The 25,022-nt window shown below is 35.1% G+C and overlaps 1 protein-coding gene and 2 long non-coding RNA genes across 5 annotated transcripts; 1 reads left to right on the forward strand and 2 right to left on the reverse strand.

Annotated features, from left to right (window-relative positions):
* Positions 1 to 5,227: 5,227 nt before the first annotated feature.
* On the reverse strand, positions 5,228 to 7,614 carry LOC129873746 (uncharacterized). Its single transcript, XR_008762769.1, has 2 exons — positions 7,398 to 7,614; positions 5,228 to 5,556 (listed from the first exon to the last, which is right to left on the reverse strand). It is a non-coding gene; the product is annotated as an uncharacterized LOC129873746 (long non-coding RNA).
* A 3,920-nt stretch (positions 7,615 to 11,534) lies between these two features.
* On the forward strand, positions 11,535 to 24,465 carry LOC129874120 (zinc finger protein CONSTANS-LIKE 2-like). Of its 3 annotated transcripts, none has more exons than XM_055949349.1 (3): positions 11,535 to 12,252; positions 22,681 to 23,219; positions 23,610 to 24,465. In XM_055949349.1, the coding sequence occupies exons 1-3, from the start codon at positions 11,922 to 11,924 to the stop codon at positions 23,967 to 23,969; spliced, it is 1,230 nt and encodes a 409-aa protein (XP_055805324.1). In that variant the 5' UTR covers positions 11,535 to 11,921; the 3' UTR covers positions 23,970 to 24,465. The 3 variants fall into 3 exon arrangements, with proteins under 3 accessions (XP_055805324.1, XP_055805322.1, XP_055805323.1); XM_055949347.1 differs by lacking the exons at positions 22,681 to 23,219; positions 23,610 to 24,465 and adding exons at positions 12,415 to 12,953; positions 13,857 to 14,391 and having other exon boundaries at positions 11,537 to 12,252; XM_055949348.1 differs by lacking the exon at positions 11,535 to 12,252 and adding an exon at positions 20,775 to 22,502.
* On the reverse strand, positions 14,917 to 20,773 carry LOC129874122 (uncharacterized). Its single transcript, XR_008762838.1, has 3 exons — positions 19,593 to 20,773; positions 15,933 to 16,043; positions 14,917 to 15,036 (listed from the first exon to the last, which is right to left on the reverse strand). It is a non-coding gene; the product is annotated as an uncharacterized LOC129874122 (long non-coding RNA).
* Positions 24,466 to 25,022: the final 557 nt, after the last annotated feature.

A 25,022-nucleotide genomic window follows, 5' to 3' on the forward strand; every position in this document is an offset into this window, starting at 1 on the left:
TTTTGATATTATTTAAATTACTTTTAAATTAAAATAATTAATTATTATTTTTAAAAAAGGGAGAAAGAGAAAAATAGAGAAGAAAAAAGCACGCAGAAAAGGGAAGGAGAGAGAGTGTAATAAAGCAATTTTAATTATTAATTAAGATAAATATAATATAGATAATAATAAAAAAATATTTTTTTAAAAAATAATTATAAATCTAAAAAAAGTAAAATTCCTTCATTTTTCTCCAATGCCTTCATCCCATAATTAAACGGCCAAAGCCCAACAGGTAATGAAGCGACAGATGCACCTCTAGATGCCTAGGCTCATTGCATAGTCATCTGTTTTTAATAATTTTTTCTTTAACTAAAAAAGTCATTTTAGACCTAATAGATGAATGAAGAATATTTTTGTACAATTTTTAATAGTTTAAAGATATTTTAGGCCCTTTTCAGTAATTAAAATTTCGTTAAAATAAATTTTGATTTATAATTAATTTTAAATAATTAAATTATAACCAATAGATGGCCGACACGTGTTTTAAAAAATTATTCAAATTATTTAATTAAAATTCTGTTAAATAAATTTTGATTTATAATTAATTTTAAATAATTAAATTATAACCAATAGATGACCACCACGTGTTTAAAAAAATTATTTAATTAAAATTCTGTTAAATAAATTTTGATTTATAATTAATTTTAAATAATTAAATTGTAACTAATAGATGGCCGCCACGTGTTTTAAAAAATTATTCAAATTATATAATTAAAATTCTATTAAATAAATTTTGATTTTTAAATAATTAAATTGTAACCAATAGATGACCGCCACGTGTTTAAAAAAATTATTCAAATTATTTTATTAAAATTCTGTTTAAAGGACCTAAAATGCGCTCGAGCTATTGAAAATGGTACAAAAATATTCTTAATCCATCTATTGGGCTTAAAATGTCATTTTTCGTTAAAGAAAAGATCAATTTTGGATCTAAAGGTGGATGTCAAGAATACTTTTGACTTAATAAATGGATAAAGGATATTTTTGTACTATTTTCAATAATACAAGGATATTTTAGTACCTTTTCCAATGTCTAAAACTTAGTGTAGACTACAAATTTTGAAGAACTATCTTTCTTTCTAAAAAGTGAGGACATGAATTGAGACGGGAGAACTAATTATGTGAAAGAGTTGCTTGTTAAAATAAAGTCTAAATTTCGCAATCGTTGTTTACCAAGTTTGGATTATTTCAAGCCCCATACATATTGACTACTACTAGTAGTATAATTTTTCTTCGTTACGCATTGAAAAAGGATAGCACGAGCCACGAGACTTGAAATTTTGTTGATTAGTTAGTTGTTACTGGGCGGTGCCAGTAACGCCCAAGTCTTGCTTGTTCTCATCCTTGCCAGCACCGAAAACAGGGCCGCCTAAGCCAGCAGCATCTTCCACCTTGTCCTGAAGTTTCTCAATCTGAATGCCCCTCTCAGAATGGACATCCATTCTAGGCTTCTGATCAACTGATTCATACGTTCCCTTTGGCGCGCCCCTGACATTTTTTTTATTACTCCACTATATATCAATATATATGTTCCTAGTAGTTCTATTCGTACACCAAATTATATACATGGACGCTGGCTTCCTTCAATTGTCATGACGGAGTTTTAGGTACGAAAAGAGGCTGCCACGTTTCGTAAATGAAACTCCCCATAGACAAGCTCCACTTGTAATAATAGATAGACAGTAGGCAATGTCGGTTAGGGGCAGAGTTAAGTTAGAAAAATTATGTTTATATGAAACACCGAGTTTTGTATTCACTGTTAAAAAAAGAAGAGTATATACCCAAAGATATTCACGTAGTTATACTCCGTTACTACAATGATCTTATGTTTTTTTCGCTAAATCTAATTTGGACTAATTATAAGGATTGAATGGTAGTTTTAATATCCAGATATTTAAATTACGTGAGATTATTATGATATTTTCTATATACATTTAAAAATCTCAATCAAATAAAATTACTTGTCGAAATCTTTGAATAATTATGTCAGTTTGAACAAGAGAGAGTATAGTATATTACACGGCATCTCAATGAAAGATCATCTAACCTGTTGCTCAGAAAGCTACAACTATGTATTATAGCTAAACATTATAACCTTAAAGATTTAGAGAAAGAAAGCATTGACGCATGTCTAACGCAAATAAAATTTGTAGGTTTATGGTTATCCGTGACAAGGAATGTACAAATTTTAAGGGAACTCATAGTTTTTGAGAGGCCAAGAATACTTATTTTTCGAGTTTCACTGGTCAACAATAAGTCCGGATACTAAATAATTGGAGGATGATGGTCACAACTCACAACTTGGGTCATAGACCACTTAACCCAGAATACATGACTATAGTAGTTTAGTAAAATTTTTGAGTTTTATCTTTGACTGATTGTATATATGCTGGTCATCAATTGATTTACGCAAAGCTATCAATATGTGACAAATGAGAGTGCAAGTCATTTTGAGATACAAATAAATTAGCTTTTAGTTTTTCATGTGTATCAACATTGTGAAGATTAAGACAGCAAATCCAAATCTAATAAATACAAAGCTAAGGATATTAGAGTAGTGGCCTGTAATGCTTGGGGTTAGGAACGCCACTGTCCATCTCATCAAGTTATTGATTGCTGCTTTACCTTTCAACTGTCGCGGGCCCAAAATCCATGTGAATTGGGCCCTAACTTCTAGCCCACTAAAACTTGTGGTTTGGGGTGGATCTCAATCAAACTGCAACACTCCCACGTGGCAACAACCCATTGGGTGTAATTCTTCGACAAAATTATTCTGATGTCTGACTGAAGCAGCTGCCACAAGGTTTCAATAGAATATGTTTTTGGTACAGAGCATTTGAAGGACAAAGGTGTGATAATTGTGCACAAGAAAAATGAATGAGTTGACGCTGATGTTTTTTCCCCAGTGCATTAGGAATTGGTAACAGATCTAAGCCCCCAAAAGAAAAAAAGGACACGCGTACGTAGCATTTGTGGTCGGTATCTTGGGAACGTGCCCAAAATAATTTGCTAATGACGAAACTACTGAGATCTGTTAAAAAATGAATTGAAAATAATATTTTTTTATATATTATTTTTAAAAACAATAATATAAACGGCCTACAAAATTATGTGCATTACTATTTTCGAATTCAAGAATGACAACTTCGAGTAACACTAAACTTAAGTTTCACACGTAGAAATTAATTTCAAACTGTAGAACAGTGTTTTGAAATTTGAAAAAAAGTGGAGGAGAAGATAAAACGGTTCTCCATATTTTCCCCCCAAGCTGCGACTATTTTTCAATTATTTTATAAATGTTCGTTATATTTTAGTTAGCAGTCTTAAAAGTGGATACCTGATAACAACTGTTACCAAGAATTAAGTCATTACATTTCGAATAGGGAAACTGATCAATTTTGCCCCTCTACTGTGCAAAGATGATTAATTTCTCTCCGCTATATTATTTGTATAAAAATTTCTTCGTCATTATCTAAATAGTTTAAATATATTTTTTTTTCATTAGGGCGTTCCAAGGTGGACGCCCAAGTCCAACTGATATTTGGTGAGATGGACACAACGTGACATGCCATGTGTAACACCCCATTTTTTTTTTGCCAAGATTCGAACCATTTTTTATGTGTGTGTAGGATCGAACTCGATGACTTCGAGTTGTGTATATGAGTTAGGATCAATTCCTAAGTATTTAAAGTGTATTAGATGTGGTTTAGGGTCATAAGGGATCTCTAACACCAAGCCGATTCCAAATAATTTCTACCGGCTAAGTTTTCTGATGAGTCCGTATAAGGGTCAACTTTAAATGACCATATATCCTAAAATATAATGAATTGGGTGTCCCATAACCTATCAAAATAAACGTCTTTGAGTCTTCTTTCCAACTCCACCAATTTTGCCTCATTTGGAGTTTGGAGTGAAAAGTTATGATCATTTTACTAGAGACGCTCTATCCTGGCAGAAGTCCGCGATGGATCCGCGATGCGGAGAGGACACGGACTCCGCTGCCTAAGAAGAACGACACACCCCCTTTATTTTTAAGGGTATTTTTGTCCTATAATCCTTTGGGGAGTTATTCTAATATCCCTAAACTTGTAGAAAACAGTTTTCCTCATTAAAAACCCTCTCATTCACTTCTAAACATCAACGCTCAAGAATTTTCAAGAAAACATCAAGTTAGGATTCTTTTTCAAGATTCTTCAACAAGGTAATTCCTTCATAGATTTCAATCTTTTCAAACCAAACTTCTTCATCTATTCATGAATCGCTAAGAGAAATCTTAAATTCTAACCATAGGGTTTTCAAGAAAACAAATTCAAGAATTTCAAGAAAGTGTCTCTTGATTGTTCTTCTTCAAGTTAAAAATTTTCATCAAGATTTATGGAGCTTTTAAGGTATGTAAGGCTAACCTAAAATATGGATTAAGTTCTTCCATATGTCCCAAAGATGTGTTGGATAGAAATTGTGAAAGACTTGAACCCTACCTGAACGTTTTCTTGAATTTTCCTAAAACCCTAGAATATCTTTACATACTATTAATTGATTGATGATTTTCATGACTTGAATTCTTGAATAATTTTCTTTCATATTTATTTCACAAACCGTAATTACATATGGACTACAATGATTTTTTGTATATAAATTCATATGTATTGATGGTGTTCTTGAATTGAGTTTTGTTGAGAGTATGGATTCATGTATTCATTCACATGGATCCAAGATGAGACTTCTTTTTGTTATAATTTATTTTTAGGTTGAGATTGATAGTTTTTATGTAAATATTGCTTCCAAAAGGAGATGATGTATTTTTGTTAGTGAGTGTGAATGAAATTGAATATAGAAATAAATGGGAATTGTGGATGATGATGTGAATGATGGTTATCTTTAACATAGGTAGAATGATTGGTGAAGAGGTATGTTGATGATGATGTTTGAGATGAAATGGGTTGGAGTCTAATGTGACTACATGATATGTGATTTGCATAATTTGATTTGACTTGAGTCATATGAGTATAAATGATTGTTTGAGAAAGAGTTTTAAATAAATGATTTGTGAACATTTTTGCATAAACTATTTATGTCACGACCCAACCCCGTAGGCCGTGACTGGTGCCCGAATTGGGCACCCAAACGTACCTTTATCCCAAATTAGCCATTTTAACCAAATAAATATAGGTAGTGATTATAAGAATTTTTAAATAGATCAAAAAAATAGATGTAGGCACGAGGGATGATAGTCCGTCACAAAACACACAAAACCCAAACCATATATACAAAACCCACAACATAAATCTGTCTACAGACCTCTACAGATGATAGCATAGTCATATGATGGGACAGAGCCCCGTCGTACCCCTGACCAAAATATCCAAATATACAGAGATAAAGTCAGTACCAAAATACAAGCTCCGAACAAGGGAGCACTGTCAACGACGCAATAAATATCCTAAACAGATGGATCAGCAAATTGAACTTCGGTACCTGCGGGCATGTAACGCAGCCCCCCCGAAGAAAGGGGGTCTGTACGAAAATGTACCGAATATGTAAAGCATGAATTGTAATAAATAAAATCATAATCTGAATAGTATGTGCAGAAAATAAAATAAATGTTCAGAATTTCAAAATATTTTTCATAATCCCAAATCATATATGCAAATACATATGCCGTATCCGGCCCCATTTTATGGGACTCGGTGAACAAAACGTGGTCGCCCTCCTGTCATTGGCGCCACAGCACATCATAACACCAGAGTAGGAAATATCTCCGTAACAAATCATATCATATCAGATGGCCATATCAAATCATGTCATATTACAAACATATATGTACATGGCACAGCATAACTCCGTGGCATAATAGAGTCCAGGCTCAGTGAAAGAATGGTTACAGTATGCACGAATAGAGTAGTGAGAAACTAAATGCAATTTAAATTATAAAATATTTATACAGACTCGATGGCATAATTTCGATAACAAATCATAAAAGGAAACTTGAATAATAATAATAGTACAAATACTTCCAAATATATTATGGAAATTTAACGGAATAATTATTCATATAATATTAGGAAGTATAGCAAAAAGTTTCTTTCAAATTTTCCCTAACATAATCCAAACGGAATAGTGGGGCCCACCTCGGTCAAATGTGGTGGCGCATACAAATCACGTGTGTTACACCTTATAACATTATTTAGAAGAGTTTTAAGGTAGTCGGAATTTATTTGTGCAAAATCTAGAAGTTTAGACAATTTTTCCAAAACTATTCATAATTACCTAATTCAATTCTATTGAATAGAAAAGGGAAATTTTCGAGCGTCGATTTCGAAGAGTAGAGTGATCCCCGAGGTTCGTATTCACTCCTATTACATCTAGGACATGCCAAGAGAAGAAAATGTAAAACTTTACATATCTTTTTGGCCTTCTACGGTTGTCCAAGTTCAATTTCCGTTTTCTCCAAAATCTACAATTGGTCACATTTACCAATTACTATTCATAAGACTTTAAGAATTCAATTTTTCCAATACTTGTCTACAAAAATTTCGGCAGCATCTCCCCTATATATATGACACCCCGAGATTACAACTCGGCCACAATATTAACAACCAAGCCAACAACAACACCAATTCCATCGATAATCAATTTAACACACCATAACATAAATTGGTGTAATTTTCCAATTAGTGCAACAACTTTCAACCAAACTTTGCATTTTCCAAATAAATATGAATATCTCATATCCATAATTAATTTCAACTCATTCCAACATAAGTGAAAAATATTCCAAGTAAGCTATCCAATTTTTATCAATTTCATATTTCACTCAAAAATTCCATAAACACAACAAAAATATTATAATTCATTTTCTTCCTCCAACTTCATAATCAAATTCATTTCCTTCTTTCAACTTCACAACCAACAACAACACTCCATACTTTTAATAATTTACCTCCATATTCTTATAATATCATACTCAAATTACATAATTCCTACAAACTAGTTTAATACCAACTTACACCATATAAACTTCATTTATATCCCAAAAATCATAACAACAACTAACAAATTATACAAACTTATTTTTTTTTTCCATTTCATCACCTAACCCATATTTCCAACTTCAATAAATTCATTCAACTTCCAATTCCAACATAAAATTTTTACCATAACTACTACTCCATAACTACTACTAAAATACTACACAAAAATTTAATTCATCTTGCCTCCAAAATCTTCATATACATGGATTTATACATATGTAAAACCCACCATACAAACTTCCATATTTCCATAAATTCTACACATCTCTACATACTACAACATCAACAAACTGCATAACACAAAGAAATTGGATTAATTCTTACCTTTTCCTTCCAACTTCTTCACTTTACCAAAGCTTCAAATCAACCAAACAAGCCTCCTATCTTCCAAAATAACTTCATCATGTCGTAGAGGATCCTTGAATTAGTAGAAATACTAGGAGGAAATATTTTTTGGAGCAAGATTTTAATTTTCTCCCTATTTTTTTCCTTAGCCGATTTTCTTCTTCTTCTTTGTTTTCCTCAATTTTTCTCACTTCTATCTTCTCCAATTCTCTTGAATCTTCTAAAAATTGGATGATGACTCCCATGTAAAATTTTAATTTTGCCCCTCACCTTTTCTAATATTCTCAAGTTGAAATTCCAATTTTGCCCTTAGCCTTTTATGGTATTTCCACATGTGAAATTCCAATTTTGTCCTTAATCTTTTATGATATTTTCACATGTGAAATTCCAATTTTGTCCTTAATCTTTTATGGTATTTCCACATGTGAAATTCCAATTTTTACCCTTAAACTTTTCCAATATTTTCACATCCCAATTTAGTCATAAGAATTATTTATCCAACAAAATCAAACATAGCCTTGCCCTTGACTTGTTACCGTTATCCCAAAAATGTCCTATTGTGAAAATAATAAAAAAATATGGGATATAACAATTTATACACTATTTGAGTTTAAAGAATGATTATTTTTATTTTTGATTTAAAAAGAGTTTAAGCATGAGTTGAGTTTGAGAAGTCTCTAAATTATCATTTTTTGAACATGAGTATTTTGAGTATAAACGAGTAAGGCTGTTCACAGTTTTGGTTAAAACCAAAACCAAACCGAAAATTTAACCAAACCGAATAAAAAAACCGACATTCAGTTTGGTTTGGTTTGGTTTGGTTTTAAATTTGAATAACCGATAATATTTGGTTTGGTTATGGTTATAGAAAAAAATAACCAAATAAATAACTGAACCAAACCGATAATTATATACTTAAAATTTATAATTATTTATATGTATAATATTAGTTTTTCATAAATAATTAAAGATATTTTATACGTTTTAATTATTAATTTAATATTAATATACTTATTTTTAAGGCCCAACAATCCAAACCCAACTCTCAAGCCCAATTATAAATTCTAATAAACACTAAACAGCGGTCCACGTCCAACAATCCAAGCCCATTAGCCCAACTCTCAAGCCCAATTCTAAATCCTAAATTTCTAATAAGCACTAAGCACTTGAGCAGCAGACAGCAACATAAAGTAAAAGTTAAAACTTTAAAACACTAGTATTTGTTTTCCTTTTACATTTTTGTTCCTCTCACGTTGGTTTCTCACAAAGTCACAGACTCACAGTCATAGACTAACAGTGAAGGCTCAAGAGTAACCTCAACTCCTCAACCCCAAGTATAAGATTGTCAAATTTTGAGAAGGTTTGTAAGGAGTTTTTCAAATTTTAAATTGATTTTAAGTTGTTTTCTTTTTTTCCCGAATGTTTAAGTTGTTTCATTTTCTGTTTTGAACCTTTGTGGGTCGTGAGGAAAAAAGAGCTTCATAAGAATTTGAAGAATGTAGAGAGAGAATATTTGAATTATCTCGGCTAGTCATAAACCGAATAACCGAATCAAACCGAACCAAACCGACAATAACCAAACCCGTGGTTATTATTTTACTTGGTTTGGTTATGGTTTTAGACATTTAATAACCGATTAAATTGGTTTGGTTATGATTTTAATCAATAACCGATCCAAACCGAACCATGAACACCCCTATAAACGAGTTGAGCATTTTTACATAAAAAATATCTATTTTGAGTTTGAGTTGAGGAGTTGAATTATGTTTTAAATGCATCTAATATTTTCTACATTCATTGAGTTGAGATGGTATCATATTCAAAAAGGAAAAGTTTGATGATTGAGATGAGTTGATTGTGAATGAAGGTCCAATGAGACCAGATTGATTGAGTTTTGAAAAGGGTCTAATGAGACTAAATGAGTTGATTTGAAACTAAGTCCTAAGAGACTAAATGAGTATTTTGAGTATTTTACTCACTTAATAGATATGAGCATATTGAGTCTTGGGAGGAGTATTGATCACCGAATTAGATAAGAGTATAGTCCATACTCGAACCAATAACTACATCGCCAAAGGTAGGAGAGGATTGGACTGTTAAAATCGAATGTTTCCCCAAATTACTGTCCTGACATGATAAGACTTGATTGGTTATGGATCCATGATTGTTGATTCGTTCTTACCCTGGCAAGGTATGAACGGACGTGGCAACAACGTCGGCTTGTTGTACTATCACTGGCTCATAGGTGATAGTTGTCGGTTAGAGAAACTCCCAATTTGAGTGGATTGTGCATGATATGATTGGTTGATTGAGATTGTTGATGATTGAGTTCGATTGTAAAATATTGCTAAATTCTAATTTGCATATCTATTGAGTTGAGTCCTTTGACTTTATTATTGAATTGGATTGGATCGAATTATATATGATTGTATTGGATCGGATTGTATACGGTTGGATTAGATCGGATTGTATATGATTGGATTGGATTGAATTATAAATGATTGGAATGGATTGGATTGAATTGTAAATGATTGGATTGGATTGAATTGGATTGTAAATGATTGGATTGGATTGAATTGGATTGTAAATGATTGGATTGGATTGAATTGGATTGTATATGTTTGGATTGGGTTGTATATGATTATTTTCTCTCTAAAATGTGTCCTTACTTTACACGTATGACACCTTGATTGAGTCTCTCTTATCTTTATGACTAGAGATATTTGAACCGGTATTGTCTATCTTGACACATGTTTCATTCTGCCATATTACATACTCCTACATTCCACGTACTGACGTCCATTTGGACCTGCATCGTTTCATGATGCAGAGACAGGTTTAAGAGATCATCAATAGGCGCACCGTTGAGGATCTATTCATACTCAGCTTATTGGTGAGTCCTCCCCTACATTCGGAGGACACCACTTATGTTATTCTTGCGTCGAGTTTAGTCTTTCCATTCCGATTTGAGGTAGCCATGAACCTGTCATTGGCACCAATTAGATAGTAGTGATAGAGGCTTCATAGACTAGGTAGTGATGGATCGATTGAGTATTTTATTTCCTTGAATTGTTCTTGTCATACTATTTTAATTACATAGATTGGAGTTTGATTTGTTGACCCATGACCTTTCTCTCTTGAGTTAGATTGTTGATTTGAATTGTCCACCTAATATTTTCTTTATTTTAAGTCTTCCGCTGATTGAATAAATAAACGGATGTGTGATCAGGTTAAGTGGTTCGCTTGGGAGTCAGCAATGATTTTTGAGTGTCGGACACGTCTAGGGGTGTCACACCACTGCACCAATCCATTTTACCTCATCTTCTCCCATCATTAGCACCTCCTCTCCTCAACTATCAAAGAAGTGGTGAGGATGAGGGAAAATGGATTGGAGCAGTGACGTGTTATGTGTTACATAAAATTAGGGATCCACCTTGACAACCCTGACAGATGAGGAGTATATTTGAACCTTTTAGTTAACTACGGAGCATTTTTGGGCATATAATATAACAGAGCATAAAATTGATCTTTTTCGCATAGTAAAAAAGGAAAATTGACCCTTACACTTTCTTTTAACATCTAAATCTTACACGAGGGCATTGAAAATAGAATAAGGTGTAATGGCTTAGATTTTTTTCATAAGTGTTATTTACTTTTAAATACTATAAACAAATCATTGTGCAACGACATTATATTAAGAAAATTACGAACACAGATCATATTGATAAAACAAAAAATATTTAAACATATTACCACAACACACCTCAATATGATTTTATTGTATACGTACTATGTGTATTTAGTAAAAGGCTTCGAAAAATTGCTGTCAAATGACACAACTAAATCACTTAGAAGCTAAACTGTGACAATAGACCAATATTATCTGTACAAAATCTTGCATACGTCACTATGCATCAATGTACTACACCAATATAAGTATGCGTATATACTGTTATACACATATAGTGAGACCTGATATACAATGAGAAGTGTGTCAATATAGTCTCGAGAAAATTTTCGGTGTATATGAAAATAGGATCGTATTACTATATTTAATATGAAAAATATTTATATATTTTGTAATAAAAATGCTTAAATAGAGTTATATGGGTGTTATTATCTCTCTAGTCTCCCCTTAAAAGGCAATCTCTTGGACAAAGCTCTCCCACCTCAATTGATTCCAAAAGCCAAATGCCCCTGGACCCACTTGTTCAACCTCCCTGTTGCTTGATCTCACCCACCCGGCCCCACAAGAATCACCAGCCACCACAAGATAATGAAACAACTTTTCCTACCCACTAACTTCTCTCCACGTGTCACGCGTGGATTCTCTCCCCACTTGGTAGTTGCCTAATTGTCATTTTCCCTCCTTTGCCCCTTCATATATCACAGTGCCCCATAAGTCTCCAGCATTCTTGCTCAACTTTAGTAATCCAACTACAAGTTCTACAACAGAAAATAGAGAGCAAAAAAGAAAAGAAAAGAGAAACCAAAATTAGTTCAATGTTGAAAAAAGAGAAGAGTGGGGGGTTTGATGGAAGTAGCAACAACTGGGCAAGGGTGTGTGACAGTTGCCATTCCGCAACATGTACCGTTTACTGTCGTGCGGATTCCGCCTATTTGTGTGCGGGCTGTGATGCCCGCATACATGCAGCAAGTCTCATGGCTTCTCGCCATGAGCGTGTATGGGTTTGTGAAGCCTGCGAGCGTGCCCCTGCAGCCTTTCTTTGCAAGCCGGATGCTGCCTCACTTTGTGCCTCATGCGATGCTGACATCCATTCTGCCAACCCCTTGGCACGACGTCACCACCGTGTCCCAATTATGCCAATTCCAGGTAGCCACCATTTTTTATTTCACAGACATATATACTCCCTACATGTAAAAATAAATAACAAAAATTTCAAAAAACATGATTTCTGAACCATAATTTCAAGTGTCTTAAAAACTGAATCCATCAAACTTGAATTCTAAATTTGTCTCTGATTCCAATTTTCAGGAACCCTTTATGGTCCTCCAGCTGTTGACACCATTGGCAGTGGTTCTATGATGATTGGCGGGCACACAGGGGAAGGCACGGAGGATGATGGATTCTTGAGTTTGACTCAAGATGCAGATGATACAACCATAGATGAAGAAGATGAAGATGAAGCAGCTTCATGGTTGCTGTTGAATCCTCCTGTTAAGAACAACAACAAGAACAACGTTAACAATAACAACAATCAAAATAACAACTATGGGATGTTGTTTGGTGGGGAAGTAGTGGATGACTACTTGGATCTTGCAGAGTATGGAGGGGATAGTCAATTTAACGATCAGTACAGTGTTAATCAGCAGCAACAACATTACTCTGTTCCTCAGAAGAGCTATGGTGGAGATAGAGTTGTGCCAGTTCAGGACGGACAGCAAAAATCTCTGATTCTTTACCACCAACAGCAGCAGCTACAACAACAAAGTCACCACCTGAATTTTCAGCTTGGAATGGAGTATGACAATTCTAACACTGGATATGGTTACCCTGCTTCTTTGAGTCACAGTGTAAGCTTTCTTCACTGTATCGATATATCTCACTCACTTCATGAATTGTCTTACGAAGATACTACTCTGTACAAATTCAGTTTTTTTAAAACATTCGTTTTTGCTTCTGAATTAACTTTTCCAGCACTTCACCCTTTTTCAAAACAGAGGATTTATCATTTTATGTGCCCATTTGCTATTATGGTTACCTTTACATACCTAAACTGGCCCTTGAACTTTTGTCGTATAAAATTTTACCGAAGATTCCATGCTCTTTTGTAAAAGTTTCTTTCCCAAATCAACAAAGATGTTTAGATTCTTCTTTGCCCTCCTTGTCACTGAAATAATATGTAATTAGTAACTCTTAGCAATTCTCCTTTACATTCAAGTTATACATAGTAATTCACCATAATATTTTAACTGCTCCAATTCAACGTGTTTTACTGTTAAGCTTTTTAACCCTGTATTCACAGATTACTTACCAAAAAAAAAAGTTGAGTGTTCTCGAGATTCTATTGATAAAGTTTATCCTCAAGGGTGGAAATTTTAAAGAATCTTTACCTTTTCCGCTTTTCCATTGGCTTTCTTTTGACACTTCTGATTTAACACAAGGTTACTATGTTTATGTGGTTAATCAGCGACATTCTACACAGATGTTGCTGTTTGTTTTATGTGCAGATCATTAGGATAAATCATGTAGTCTAGCTAGTCTGTTTTCTTGAATGGACCAAGGAAATTTTTATGGATCTAACTTATATATACTAATATTATCATAAAAAATTACACTTAAAATGTATTTTAACATGTTTTTTTTCATATTGCTAATTTCACTTTTTATGGACAGTTAACTGTAATTATCTTTTAAGTGATACATGAATCCGGAAGACGACCACTCATGTTTTTGTTATCTGGATGAATCACCAGGTTTCCATTTCGTCGATGGAAGTCAGTGTAGTTCCAGAATCTGCACTAAGTGAAACTTCAAACTCCCATCCACGACCTCCAAAAGGGACCATTGATCTGTTCTCAGGCCCTCCAATTCAGATACCTCCCCAGCTTACTCCAATGGACAGAGAAGCCAGAGTCCTAAGGTACAGAGAGAAGAAGAAGAACCGTAAATTTGAGAAAACTATAAGGTATGCTTCAAGAAAAGCCTATGCAGAAACAAGGCCAAGAATCAAAGGTCGATTCGCTAAGAGGACGGACGTAGAGGCTGAAGCAGACCAGATGTTCTCCACACAATTAATGGAAGATAGCAGTTATAGAATTGTCCCTTCATTCAGAATGCAAAAGAGAGAATATCAATTACAAGCCCCTAATCCTAGAATTAATATTTTATCGCTTACATCATTATCGATCTAACGCTATTGGATAATGAGAAATGTACTACAGCAGTTTTTTACAGAGGATTTGTTAAATTCTCTGAATTGTTGTATATGTAAAAGAGTTCTTCCTTTTAGACCGCCCTGCAGTCAATACATACAAACTTTCCGAGGAAGAAGTAAAGAAAAAGCTCCTCCAGTGTTAAGGGATTGACCCAACAAGACAAAACGTACGAGTTCTGCGAGAAGCAAAGAATTGAATGCAGTATCAAAGAGTGTGGTGGAATGGATGAGACATCGACATTCTTAACCAGAGGTCTCGGGTTAATAGAAAGACTTTTACTAAGAAATGCTTACCTCCTTAGTGGACCTACCCGACACAGATAGATACTGGATGCCTAAAGGGAAAAAGAAAAAAGAAAAGAAGAAATGACTGCAGCTAACTTTTCCACATTAAAAGAACTCAGTACAGCCATAAGTAATGGGAAAAGCAATATTACCGACGACCTCTGGATGCGCAGTGGCTATATATGACATTGTGTGCTGGTGCAATATAATTGAAGCTCAATTCTGCTTTCTGCTTTCCACTGTGGTCATCTTTTTGTTGGAACATACTCTTTTGGATGACATATAATGTTCATCAATAGCTGCTTTTGGTCCAGGGCCTCTTCCCAGATTCTCCTTCAGTACAATGAATGTCCCATCACTGAAGACAAAGAATAAAAAGTCCACTTCTCCAAGGATAGGAAAGCACTGATGCAATATTTTTGCCGAAAATGGTACTGCATAAGCGTAAGCAAAACTTTCAGTTGTAATGACTGAATCAAGGTACATGATATCCCTAAAACAGCTAACATCAGCTTCTAATTTGTAATCAGCAAGGAAATAGGTAATTTTCTCAAGAAATAGAAGCACTTTAGTCAGTTGTGAAAGGAATATTAAAAGCGATAGATGTAAAGGGAACGACATGGGATAGATGGATAAAACTATGAGTTAAGCTAATGAAAAAATCTCTAAGACCACTCATCTGTATTTTCACTTGCATCAAGTCAATCAACTACTAAAGTGATCCTCCTATCTTGGAATCTAAAGTGTTCTCACTTCTATTGTATCATCTATTTCATTAATTGTGTTTATATAATCAACTAAAAGCACTTGGCAGTAAGAATATTACTGGATTCAACAAACTGGTGTTGTCAAAAGCAAAAGAGAAGAAGAGCAACGAGGGTATGGTCGGGTTTTAAGTGCAAAGTACGATTAAAAAGCACACATTAATAAGGAGACGGAGATGAAGAGGTAAATTTAAAACTAAACACAAACAATCATTTATATGGACACAGAAACTGAGAATGAAATTGCAATTGAAACATAATAAAAACATGTCATTAAAGTTCAAAGTCATTTTTAATTTTCTATTCCATTGCAAAGATGCAAATTTAAGTTTCAAATTCAATGTTATTGACTAAGTTTCTTTGATGAAGAATTTTATTGACTGATTTAATCTACAATCTCTAACTACCTATTTTGAATCACTAACATTTTTCCATGATGTTTTCTTAACAAGTGATACATCACTTTGCTTTTTAATTATTTTTCAACTTGCTCACTTCAAAGTAAAACTTACAGGCATTATAAATTACTTGAACTTGTTAAGATGCTGTCTATCTAAGGCACAGACCTTACACTGCCTAAGCAACGCAGAGCACCAAGCTTGTGATGCATCTAGCTTCGAGGTTTATGGATGCGCCATGCTCACTTTTAACAAATTACCACATAATCCAACATCACCCTGGTATAACAATTTCTCGCAGTTAGTTCAAAGCAGAATACTTTTGTTTAACAGAAATCAAAAGGAAAAAGGTGTTTATTCAGCTGATTTACAAACAATCCCCAAAAAGATAGTGCTTAGAATAGACTCTTCTTCGACATCAAGCAGACCTGACTTATTCGGCTCAGTTATTTCTGCACTACTCAATTTAGTACCAAAACAGTTTACCACTAAGAAGGAGGTATTCCATGGCCTCAACAGTATCAGTAATCAAAAGACAATGTCCTTTATCAGTCTTACGCTGAAGGAAAGCATATTGCACTTCTGCCTTTTTTGATGTGAAGTGGTCACTGAAAAAGTAACAAGGCAAGTTCCAGCTTATCGAGGAATAAGATGAAAGTGTAAGGAGGTAAGAACTTTGTGGCTAAGAAATTTCATCCAAAAATGGCTTGGACGTTCACTTTTAGGTATTTTTTTTTATCATTGGGTACTTTTAGTATCCAATTCTGCACTGCTATTCGTTGAACAGAAGAACCTTTATCCACCTCAAAACTCACTAGCAAAGAAAAAGAATACTCATCAATGTGTCACGACCAATATTATTTTTGCTCAGTTATTTCTGCACTACTGTATTTACTGTCAAAACAGCTTACCACTAACAAAAACTATCAATACAGATGCTGATCTCTTCATACTTGTTTGCAGGCTAATAAGTTGCTCATCTATATTTAGCAATCCATGTGATCCAATTCATTGGATTTAAAGTCACAGTAAATCGTGAAGCATCAGACTAGGAAGTATTCCATGGACTCAACAGTATTAGTAATCAAAACGCAAAGTCCTTTTATCAGTCTTGAGCTGATACCAGGTTTTCAACATATGCAACTGATTGAACAAGACGCAGAAACAAAGCATATTACGCTTTTACCTTTTTTGATGTGAAGTAGTCATTGAAAAAGTAACAAGGCAAGTTCCAGCTTATTGAGGAATAAGATGAAAGTGTAAGGTGGTAAGAACTTTGTGGCTAAGAAATTTCATCCACGAAACTGTTACTTTCTCAACAAAAAAAAAAGAAATTTCATCCAAGAATGGCCTGGATGTTCACTTTTAGGTCCTTTTTGATCATTGGGTACTTTTAGTATCCAATTCTGCACTGCTATTCGTTCAACAGAAGAACCTTTATCCACCTCACAACTCACTAGCAAAGAGAAAGAATACTCATCAATGTGTTACGACCAATATTATTCCAACCCATAATAACGGACAAACAACTCACATTGTTTGAGATATTCCTGAGCTTTTCAAGTTAGATCAGGTCCCTCTGATTCCATGGGTACTTTAGCTATCTATTTCTTCCATGCCATTTGCTGAACATCAGCACTTTTTCCGCAACTCATAAGAGCCAAGCAATCCATCATGGAGCAGTTCTAGTGATTCCCACGCAACAAAATTATTAAAGCAACAAAATAACCTTTACTGATTTTCTAATTCAATGTGAAATTATCAAACTGCATTTCTGGTTGATTCCACGACAAAATCCAGATATAGTAATCCTGTAATCTTATTTCTTTTCTGTGAACAACTAATTTCATGCAAGTTTGCTGCTTGAGATTATATCATATACACACACACACAAAAGGCAGTGTCCAAAATGCTCAACTCAGTGGCGGAGTCAGTATTTTTAGTAAGAGGGTTCAAAAATATGAAGAAATAAATACACGAGGAAGCCACTGGAATTCAACATCTACTATATACACATAAAATAATTTTATCCTTGTACATACAATGTAATTTTCCACCGAAGGGGATTTGAACCCCTTCCCGCCTACCTGGTTACGCTTCTGGCTCGACTTCCTCGCTACCTCCCACCGGCATGGTGTCAAATTATTCCGCTCACCAAGTTTATACGAATTAGAAACTTTTGTGTAATGTCGTCTCTGCTGGAATTTGAATTTTGGTTCCCAAGGTTGTTATCCCAACTCCTCAACTTCTAGGGAGAGAACAAAACCATATTACCTAAAGATAATTTTACTGCTCGTTGTTTTATGTATTATGTCAAGTTGTGAACCAAAGACACCTATACATAAGGCTTCCTTATTTGAGATTGTATCAGTTGAGGATCTAAGTTTGCAGCTGGAGGATAATCCTAACCAATTTTCCATAGATATGGTTTAAAGACAATGTAGCACTTTACTTTATTCTTTTGTGGATCAAGAATCTTAAGAAAAAGTGAAAAGAGTATATGCTATCTCAGCAAGAACATTGAAGTTATCCTGGGCCTGTTTTGTTCCACAGAAGTAACCAGAGCATGGCTAAACCTTTCAAGTTTGAGGTCCCTCCTATTCCATGGGTTCTTTATGTATCTATTTCTGCTCTGCCATTTGCTGAGTCCGACACTTTCTCCATGGAGCAATTCTTGTGATTCCTATGCTTATAAAATTAATAGTTTTTGGAGGTAGAGTCCTGAGAAAAAAGTTAAAAGAGTAGGTTCCAATTAACTACTCCACTTAAGTCACTTGAGCACAGCTAAGTGCCTCTTTGGCATAGCTTATCTAAAACAGCTTATAAGTTAAAAGCAGCTTATAAGCGACTTTAGATAAGCTAAACCAAACAGGCTCAATTATTCTTTTGGGCTTATTTTAAGCACAAAATGGTTTTAAGTTGACCAGCCAAACACTCAAAAAAGCTGAAAACAGCTGTTTTCAGAAACTTATAAGCCAGTCCAAACGGGTTTTAAGTCTATAAGTTTGAGGTCCCTTAGATTCCAAGGGAACTTTAGCTATTTATTTATGATCTGCCATTTGCTGAGCCTCAGCTCTTTTTCCACAACTCATAAATCTAAGCAATCCACCATGGAGTAATTCTTATGAATGCTATGCTTAAAGAATTATTAAACAAAAAAAAACGCTTTTAGTGATTTTCTAATTAAATGTAAAAATATCAAACTTCATTGCTGGTTGATTCCACGACAATGTCCATACATAACATTCTTATTATTTTATTTTTTTATGACAAGGGAAACCCGCAGCCGCTAACCTGTGGGTGCGCACAAGGTAAAATATAACATTCTTATTATTGTGAGTGAACAACTAATTTCGAGCAAGTTCGCTAGCCGAGATTGTGCCTTACACACAAACACATGGTGATGCCAGGCTAACAGCTTGATTAAGTCACCAGGTACCTACTACCTCCAACCGGCTCCACAAGTATAGAATAATTATGTCCACCGAGATGTAGGCAAATGCAAAAATTTCTAGTAGTGTCACCTCTATTGGGATTTGTACCTTGGTACCCAAGACTGTAATTCCGAGTCATCGATTGCTAGGAGACACAAGCAAATCATATTGACTAAAGATAATTTTACTAGCCGTTATTTTTCATAATGTGAGAACAAAAGAAGCACACACATAGGTGTAGCCAAGATTTCAACAAAAATGTTTCATCTTAGATTGTATCAGTTGACTGTCAAAGAATGCATACGGAGGCTAATCCAGACCAATATTTTAAAGCATATAGTTTAAAAGACAATGTAGAGCTTTTTTAAAAACTATTGTGGATGAGGAGTCCTACCATAAAGGTGAAAAGAGTAGATTCTCTCTCAGCAAGAACATTGAAGTTGTTCCACAGAAGTCATTAGAGCCTGGCTAAGCCTTTCAAGTTTGAGGTCCCTCTTGATCATGACACTTTAGTACCTATTTCTTCTCTTCCATTCGCTGAAAGCCTGAAACTCAGCACTTTTTACACAACTCATAAGATCCTCAGTTTTTTTTGTGGATTTGAGGCCTTTTCAGATCCTTAGGAGTTTATGTATCTATTTCTGCAATGCCATTTGCCAAACATCTTTACTTTTTTGATCTGATTGACAGCCACAACAAATATTCTTTCATGCCATATCATCTATTTTATCCAAAAGCAGCATTAAGAGGTAAAATTGTCACAACAAATATTCTTTCATGCCACATCATCTATTTTATCCAATAGTAGCATTAAGAGGTAAAGTTGTCTAAGCATTTCAATTTTATTGTATATATGTGTATTTAGTAAAAAAAAATTGAAAATGCATTTGTCCTTTTTTATATACCAAGATGCATTTGTACACAGTGTAATCCCTTTGTATATACCAAACAAAGATTCTTTCGTGCCATACCAAGATGCTCTACCTAAGAGGCATTTGCCCCTTTATAGATACCAAACAACAATAAGAACATACCCAGTTTAATTCCACAAGTGGGGTCTGGAGGGGGTCAGATGTATGCAGACTAAGCCCCTACCGTTGTGGGATAAAAAGGTTGTTTCTGACAGACTCTCGGCTCAAAAAGTGAAGTTATTCGGAAAAAGATTGCAGGAAGAAAAAAAAATGACAGCAAAATATCAAGCTACATAGCAAAGCAAATCACCAGATAGCAAACAACATTGAAAAAAAGAAATTATGCGATTACTAAATACTACTAATAAACGAGACAAGAGGATATGAGGTTAGCCCCCTGCCTCTCCCAACTAATGAGCGACCACACTCAGCTTACTAATCATCTATCCTAATTCTCGACCTCCATATGTCCTTAGAAAACTGAAGTTATGCCATGTCTTGTCTAATCACCTCCCCCTAATTCTTTTTCGGCGACCTCTACCTCTCCTAACTCCTGCTACAATCAACCTCATCCGCACACCTCCTCTTCACATGGCTGAACCATCTCAACCTCACTTCCTTCATATTGTCTGTCACGGATATCATTCCCACCTTGCCTCGTATAGATTCGTTCCTAATCATGTCTCTCCCTTTATATATACCATTTCTAAAAATATGTGTACCTATATTAAGCTTGTATTCTTTATCAGAAAAAAACAGATTTAGAAAAAGAAATAAATCCTTAAAACCATCAGGTCTCAAATTCAAATACACTTATAAGTTGAACCATAACAATAGATGTTAGTATCATGTGTTCAAAACAGTAAACCAGAATATACAAAATAATCTGGAAAAAAATCCAACGAAAAAACAGAATTGTGAATTAATTATCTGAGCCCACAAAATTCACTGTGTCCTTAATAAGCCCCACATAAGAGATCTAAAAAGGTCATTCTCTTCTTTCAATTTGTACGTGGTCATGGAGACTATTTCCTCTCTACCATTAGATTAAAGAAACATGTCAATATTTAGACACCAAATCAGTTGCCCAATGTATATTTTTTCGAATTTGAAACAAGAACTTTCATCATGTCTGTTGCAGCACCAATTATTTTCTTTTGTTGTGGTGCGTGTTTCTTTTCCTAATGTCAGTAGCGCATCAAAGTCTCAAGTCTTTCAAATGAGATTTTCTATGAGAAAGAACCTCTATATTTTCTCAACTGATATTTTCTTATCCTTCCTACACTACTAATTTTTTGAAATCATAGAAAGGGAAAACATCAATATTATAGATGCTTATCAAAGTACTGAACACTGAAGGGATCTTCCAAAGACTGTTAATTCAACATGTGAAGTAAGCCTACATATGCCAAACTCGGCAATTCATACTACAAGACAAAAATAATCTGGTTATCCAAGAACAAGATTTCCTAATTTTTCCACTCCACTACTATATTTCAAAGCATTCTTCCAGTTTAACCTGCTTAGGCATGTGTTTTGATCATTTGGATTCTATTATGAGGTTCAACGAGAATCACATCACGAGATTACTTTTACAAACTGAACTTACCAAATTGAAGTTTTCAATACCATACCATACCGGTCCGTACCATGCCAAACCCTAACAGTGAAAACCTAACAAACAATGGGAAGTGTGTCAGTAGTCTCCCCCTAAAAGGCAATCTGTTGAACAAAGCTCTCCCACCTCAATTGATTCCAAAAGCCAAAGTCCCCTGGATCCACTTGGTTCAACCTCCAGGTTGCCTGACCCCACCATTTGGCCCCACCAGAATCACCAGCCACCACAAGATAATGAAAAAACTTTTCCTACCCATTAACTTCCCTCCACGTGTCGTCCTTGGATTCTCTCCCCACTAGGTAGTTGCCTCCTATGATTTTCCCTCCTTTCCCCCTTCATATTTCACAGTGCCCCATAAGTCTACAGCATACCTGCTCAACTTTAGTATTCGAAGTACAACAGAAAATAGCGAGCAAGAAGAAAAAATAGGCCAAAATTAGTTCAATGTTGAAAAAGGAGAATAGTGGGGGGTTTGATGGCAGCAGCAACAACTGGGCAATGGTGTGTGACAGTTGCCGTTCAGTTACATGTACCGCTTACTGCTGGGCGGATTCCGCCTATTTGTGTCCGGGCTGTGACACCCGCATACATGCAGCAAGTCTGGTGGCTTCTCATCACAAGCGTGTGTGGGTTTGTGAGGCCTGCGAGCGTACCCCTGCAGCCTTTCTTTGCAAGGCGGATGCTGCCTCACTTTGTGTCTCCTGCGATGCTGACATCCATTCTGCCAACCCCTTGGCGCATAGTCACCACCATGTCCCAATTATTCCCATTCCAGGTAGCAACCATTTTTTTCACACAGAATAATATACTCCTACATGAGAAAAATAACAAAAAACAATATATATGGCATCTAAACTATAATATCAAAAGTGTAACGTGTTAAATAATAAAAACCTTAAAAATTGAACTCATCAAACTTAACTTCTAAATTAGTCTCTGATTCCAATCTCCAGGAACCCTTTATGGTCCTCCATCTGTTGACACTGTTGGCGGTGATTCTATGATGATCGATGGGTCCACAGGGGAAGGCACAGAGGATGATAGGTTCTTGAGTTTGACGCAAGATGCAGATGATACAACTATAGATGAAGAAGATGAAGATGAAGCACCTTCATGGTTGTTGCTGAATTCTCTGGTTAAGAACACCAATAAGAACAACATTAATAATAACAATAACAACAACAATCAAAATAACAACTATGGGATGTGGTTGGGTGGGGAAGTAGTGGATGACTACTTGAATCTTGCAGAGTATGCAGGGGATAGTCAGTTCAACGATCAGTACAATGTTAACCAACAGCAACAACATTACTCTGTTCCTCAGAAGAGCTATGGTGGAGATAGCATGGTGCCCGTTCAGGACGGACAGGGAAAATCTCTAATTTTTTACCAGCAACAACAGAAACAAAGTCACCACCTGAATTTTCAGCTGGGGATGGAGTATGACAATCCTAACACTCGATTCAGTTACCCTGCTTCTATGAGTCACAGTGTATGTTTCTTCACTTTATCCATACATCTCAATTCTTGCAATATGCACTTTCAATTCATGAGTTGTCTTAGAGAATCTTCATCTTTTCCACATTTCCACTTTTCCATTGGCTTTCTTTTGACACTTGATTTAACACAAGGTTACTACGTTTATGTTGTTATTAGTGACATCCTACATGGATGTTGCTGTTGTTTTATGTGCTGATCATCAAGATAAATCCTGTAGTCTTGCTAGTCTGTTTTCTTGAATTGACCAAGGAAATTATTAAAGATCTAAATTTTGTGTCTTATTTTTCAGATAACTGATTTCACTTTTTATGGACAATCAACTATAGTTATCTTATAAGTGATAGTTAATCAGAGCGATGACCCCTTTTGTTTACTTTATCAGGTTTCTGTTTCGTCGATGGATGTCAGTGTTGTCCCAGAATCTGCACTAAGTGAAACTTCAAACTCCCACCCACAACCTCAAAAAGGGACCATTGACCTTTTCTCAGGCCCTCCGATTCAGATACCTCTCCAGCTTACTCCAATGGACAGAGAAGCCAGAGTCCTAAGGTACAGAGAGAAGAAGAAGAACCGTAAATATGAGAAAACCATAAGGTATGCTTCAAGAAAAGCCTATGCAGAAACAAGGCCAAGAATCAAAGGTCGATTCGCAAAGAGAACGGACGTAGAGGCTGAAGTAGACCAGATGTTCCCCACACAATTAATGGCAGATAGCGGTTATAGAATTGTCCCTTCATTCTGAATTCAACAAAGAGAAGATCAACTACAAGTCTCTAAGCCTAGTTTTACTAGTGTATCTCTTACATTATTATCAATTTAACTAGCCATTGAATAATGGAAAATGTTACTAAAGTAGTTTTCCAAGGAGAATGTATTAAATTTATTAAATTCTCTGCATTGTTGTATATGTAAAAAGGAGTTCTTCCTTGTAGATCATGTTGCAGTCAATACGTACAATTTTTCTGAGGAGAAAGTAAACAAAGAGCCCCTGCAGTGTAAATGGATTGACCCAACAAGACAAAAAGTTGTAGTTCTGCAAGAGCAACGGATTGAATGCAGTATCAAGGAGGGGGGTGGAACGGATGAGAAATCTGCATCCTAAAACCTTTTGGTACGAAATTTTACCTCCTTAGAGGACCTACCATGCCTAAAGGGAAAAAGAATAAAGAAAAGAAGAACTGACCGCACTTGACTTTTCCACATTCAAAGAACTCAGTGCAGCCACAAGTAATAGGAAAAGTACTATTACCAACGACTCTGGATGCTCAATGGCTGTATATGCCATTGTGAGCTGGTGCAATATAATTGAAAAGCCCCATTCTGCTTTCTGCTTTCCACTCTGGTCATCTTTTTGTTGGAACATACTCTTTAGGTCCAGGGCCTCTCTCTCAACCAGTATTTGTCCCAGATTCTAGTTCAGTACAATGAATGTCTCATCACTGAAGATAAAGAATAAAAGGTCCACTTCTCCAAGGATAGGAAAGCACTGATGCAATGTTTTTGCCTAAAATGGTAGTCCATAAACACCATGTACAAAATACTGCAATGATCATCAAAAGTTTTAGTTGTAATGAAGAATCAAGTTACATGATATCCCTTAAAACAGAAAAAATACAGCTTTTAATCTGTAATCAGCAAGGACATAGGTATTTTCCCTTCACCTTTACTGAAACTTAAAAGTGGAAAGTGCATCAAGGCAACTGACTACTAAGTGATCCTCCTATCTTGGGATCTAAAGGTTCTTTGTTTCATCCATTTCATTAATTGTTTATACATAATTAACCAAAAAAACGTA

The sequence above is a fragment of the Solanum dulcamara genome, chromosome 11 (assembly GCF_947179165.1).
Source record: "Solanum dulcamara chromosome 11, daSolDulc1.2, whole genome shotgun sequence".
In the NCBI taxonomy this organism is placed as follows: Eukaryota; Viridiplantae; Streptophyta; class Magnoliopsida; order Solanales; family Solanaceae; genus Solanum; species Solanum dulcamara.

What these genes read in the sequence shown, in the direction of transcription:
- LOC129874120 (XM_055949347.1), top strand. Translation starts at nt 11,922, where the DNA reads ATGTTGAAAAAAGAGAAGAGTGGGGGGTTTGATGGAAGTAGCAACAAC. An exon ending in CCCAATTATGCCAATTCCAG is followed by an intron (nt 12,253 to 12,414) that starts GTAGCCACCATT and finishes TCCAATTTTCAG; the next exon opens with GAACCCTTTATGGTCCTCCA. An exon ending in CTGCTTCTTTGAGTCACAGT is followed by an intron (nt 12,954 to 13,856) that starts GTAAGCTTTCTT and finishes ATGAATCACCAG; the next exon opens with GTTTCCATTTCGTCGATGGA.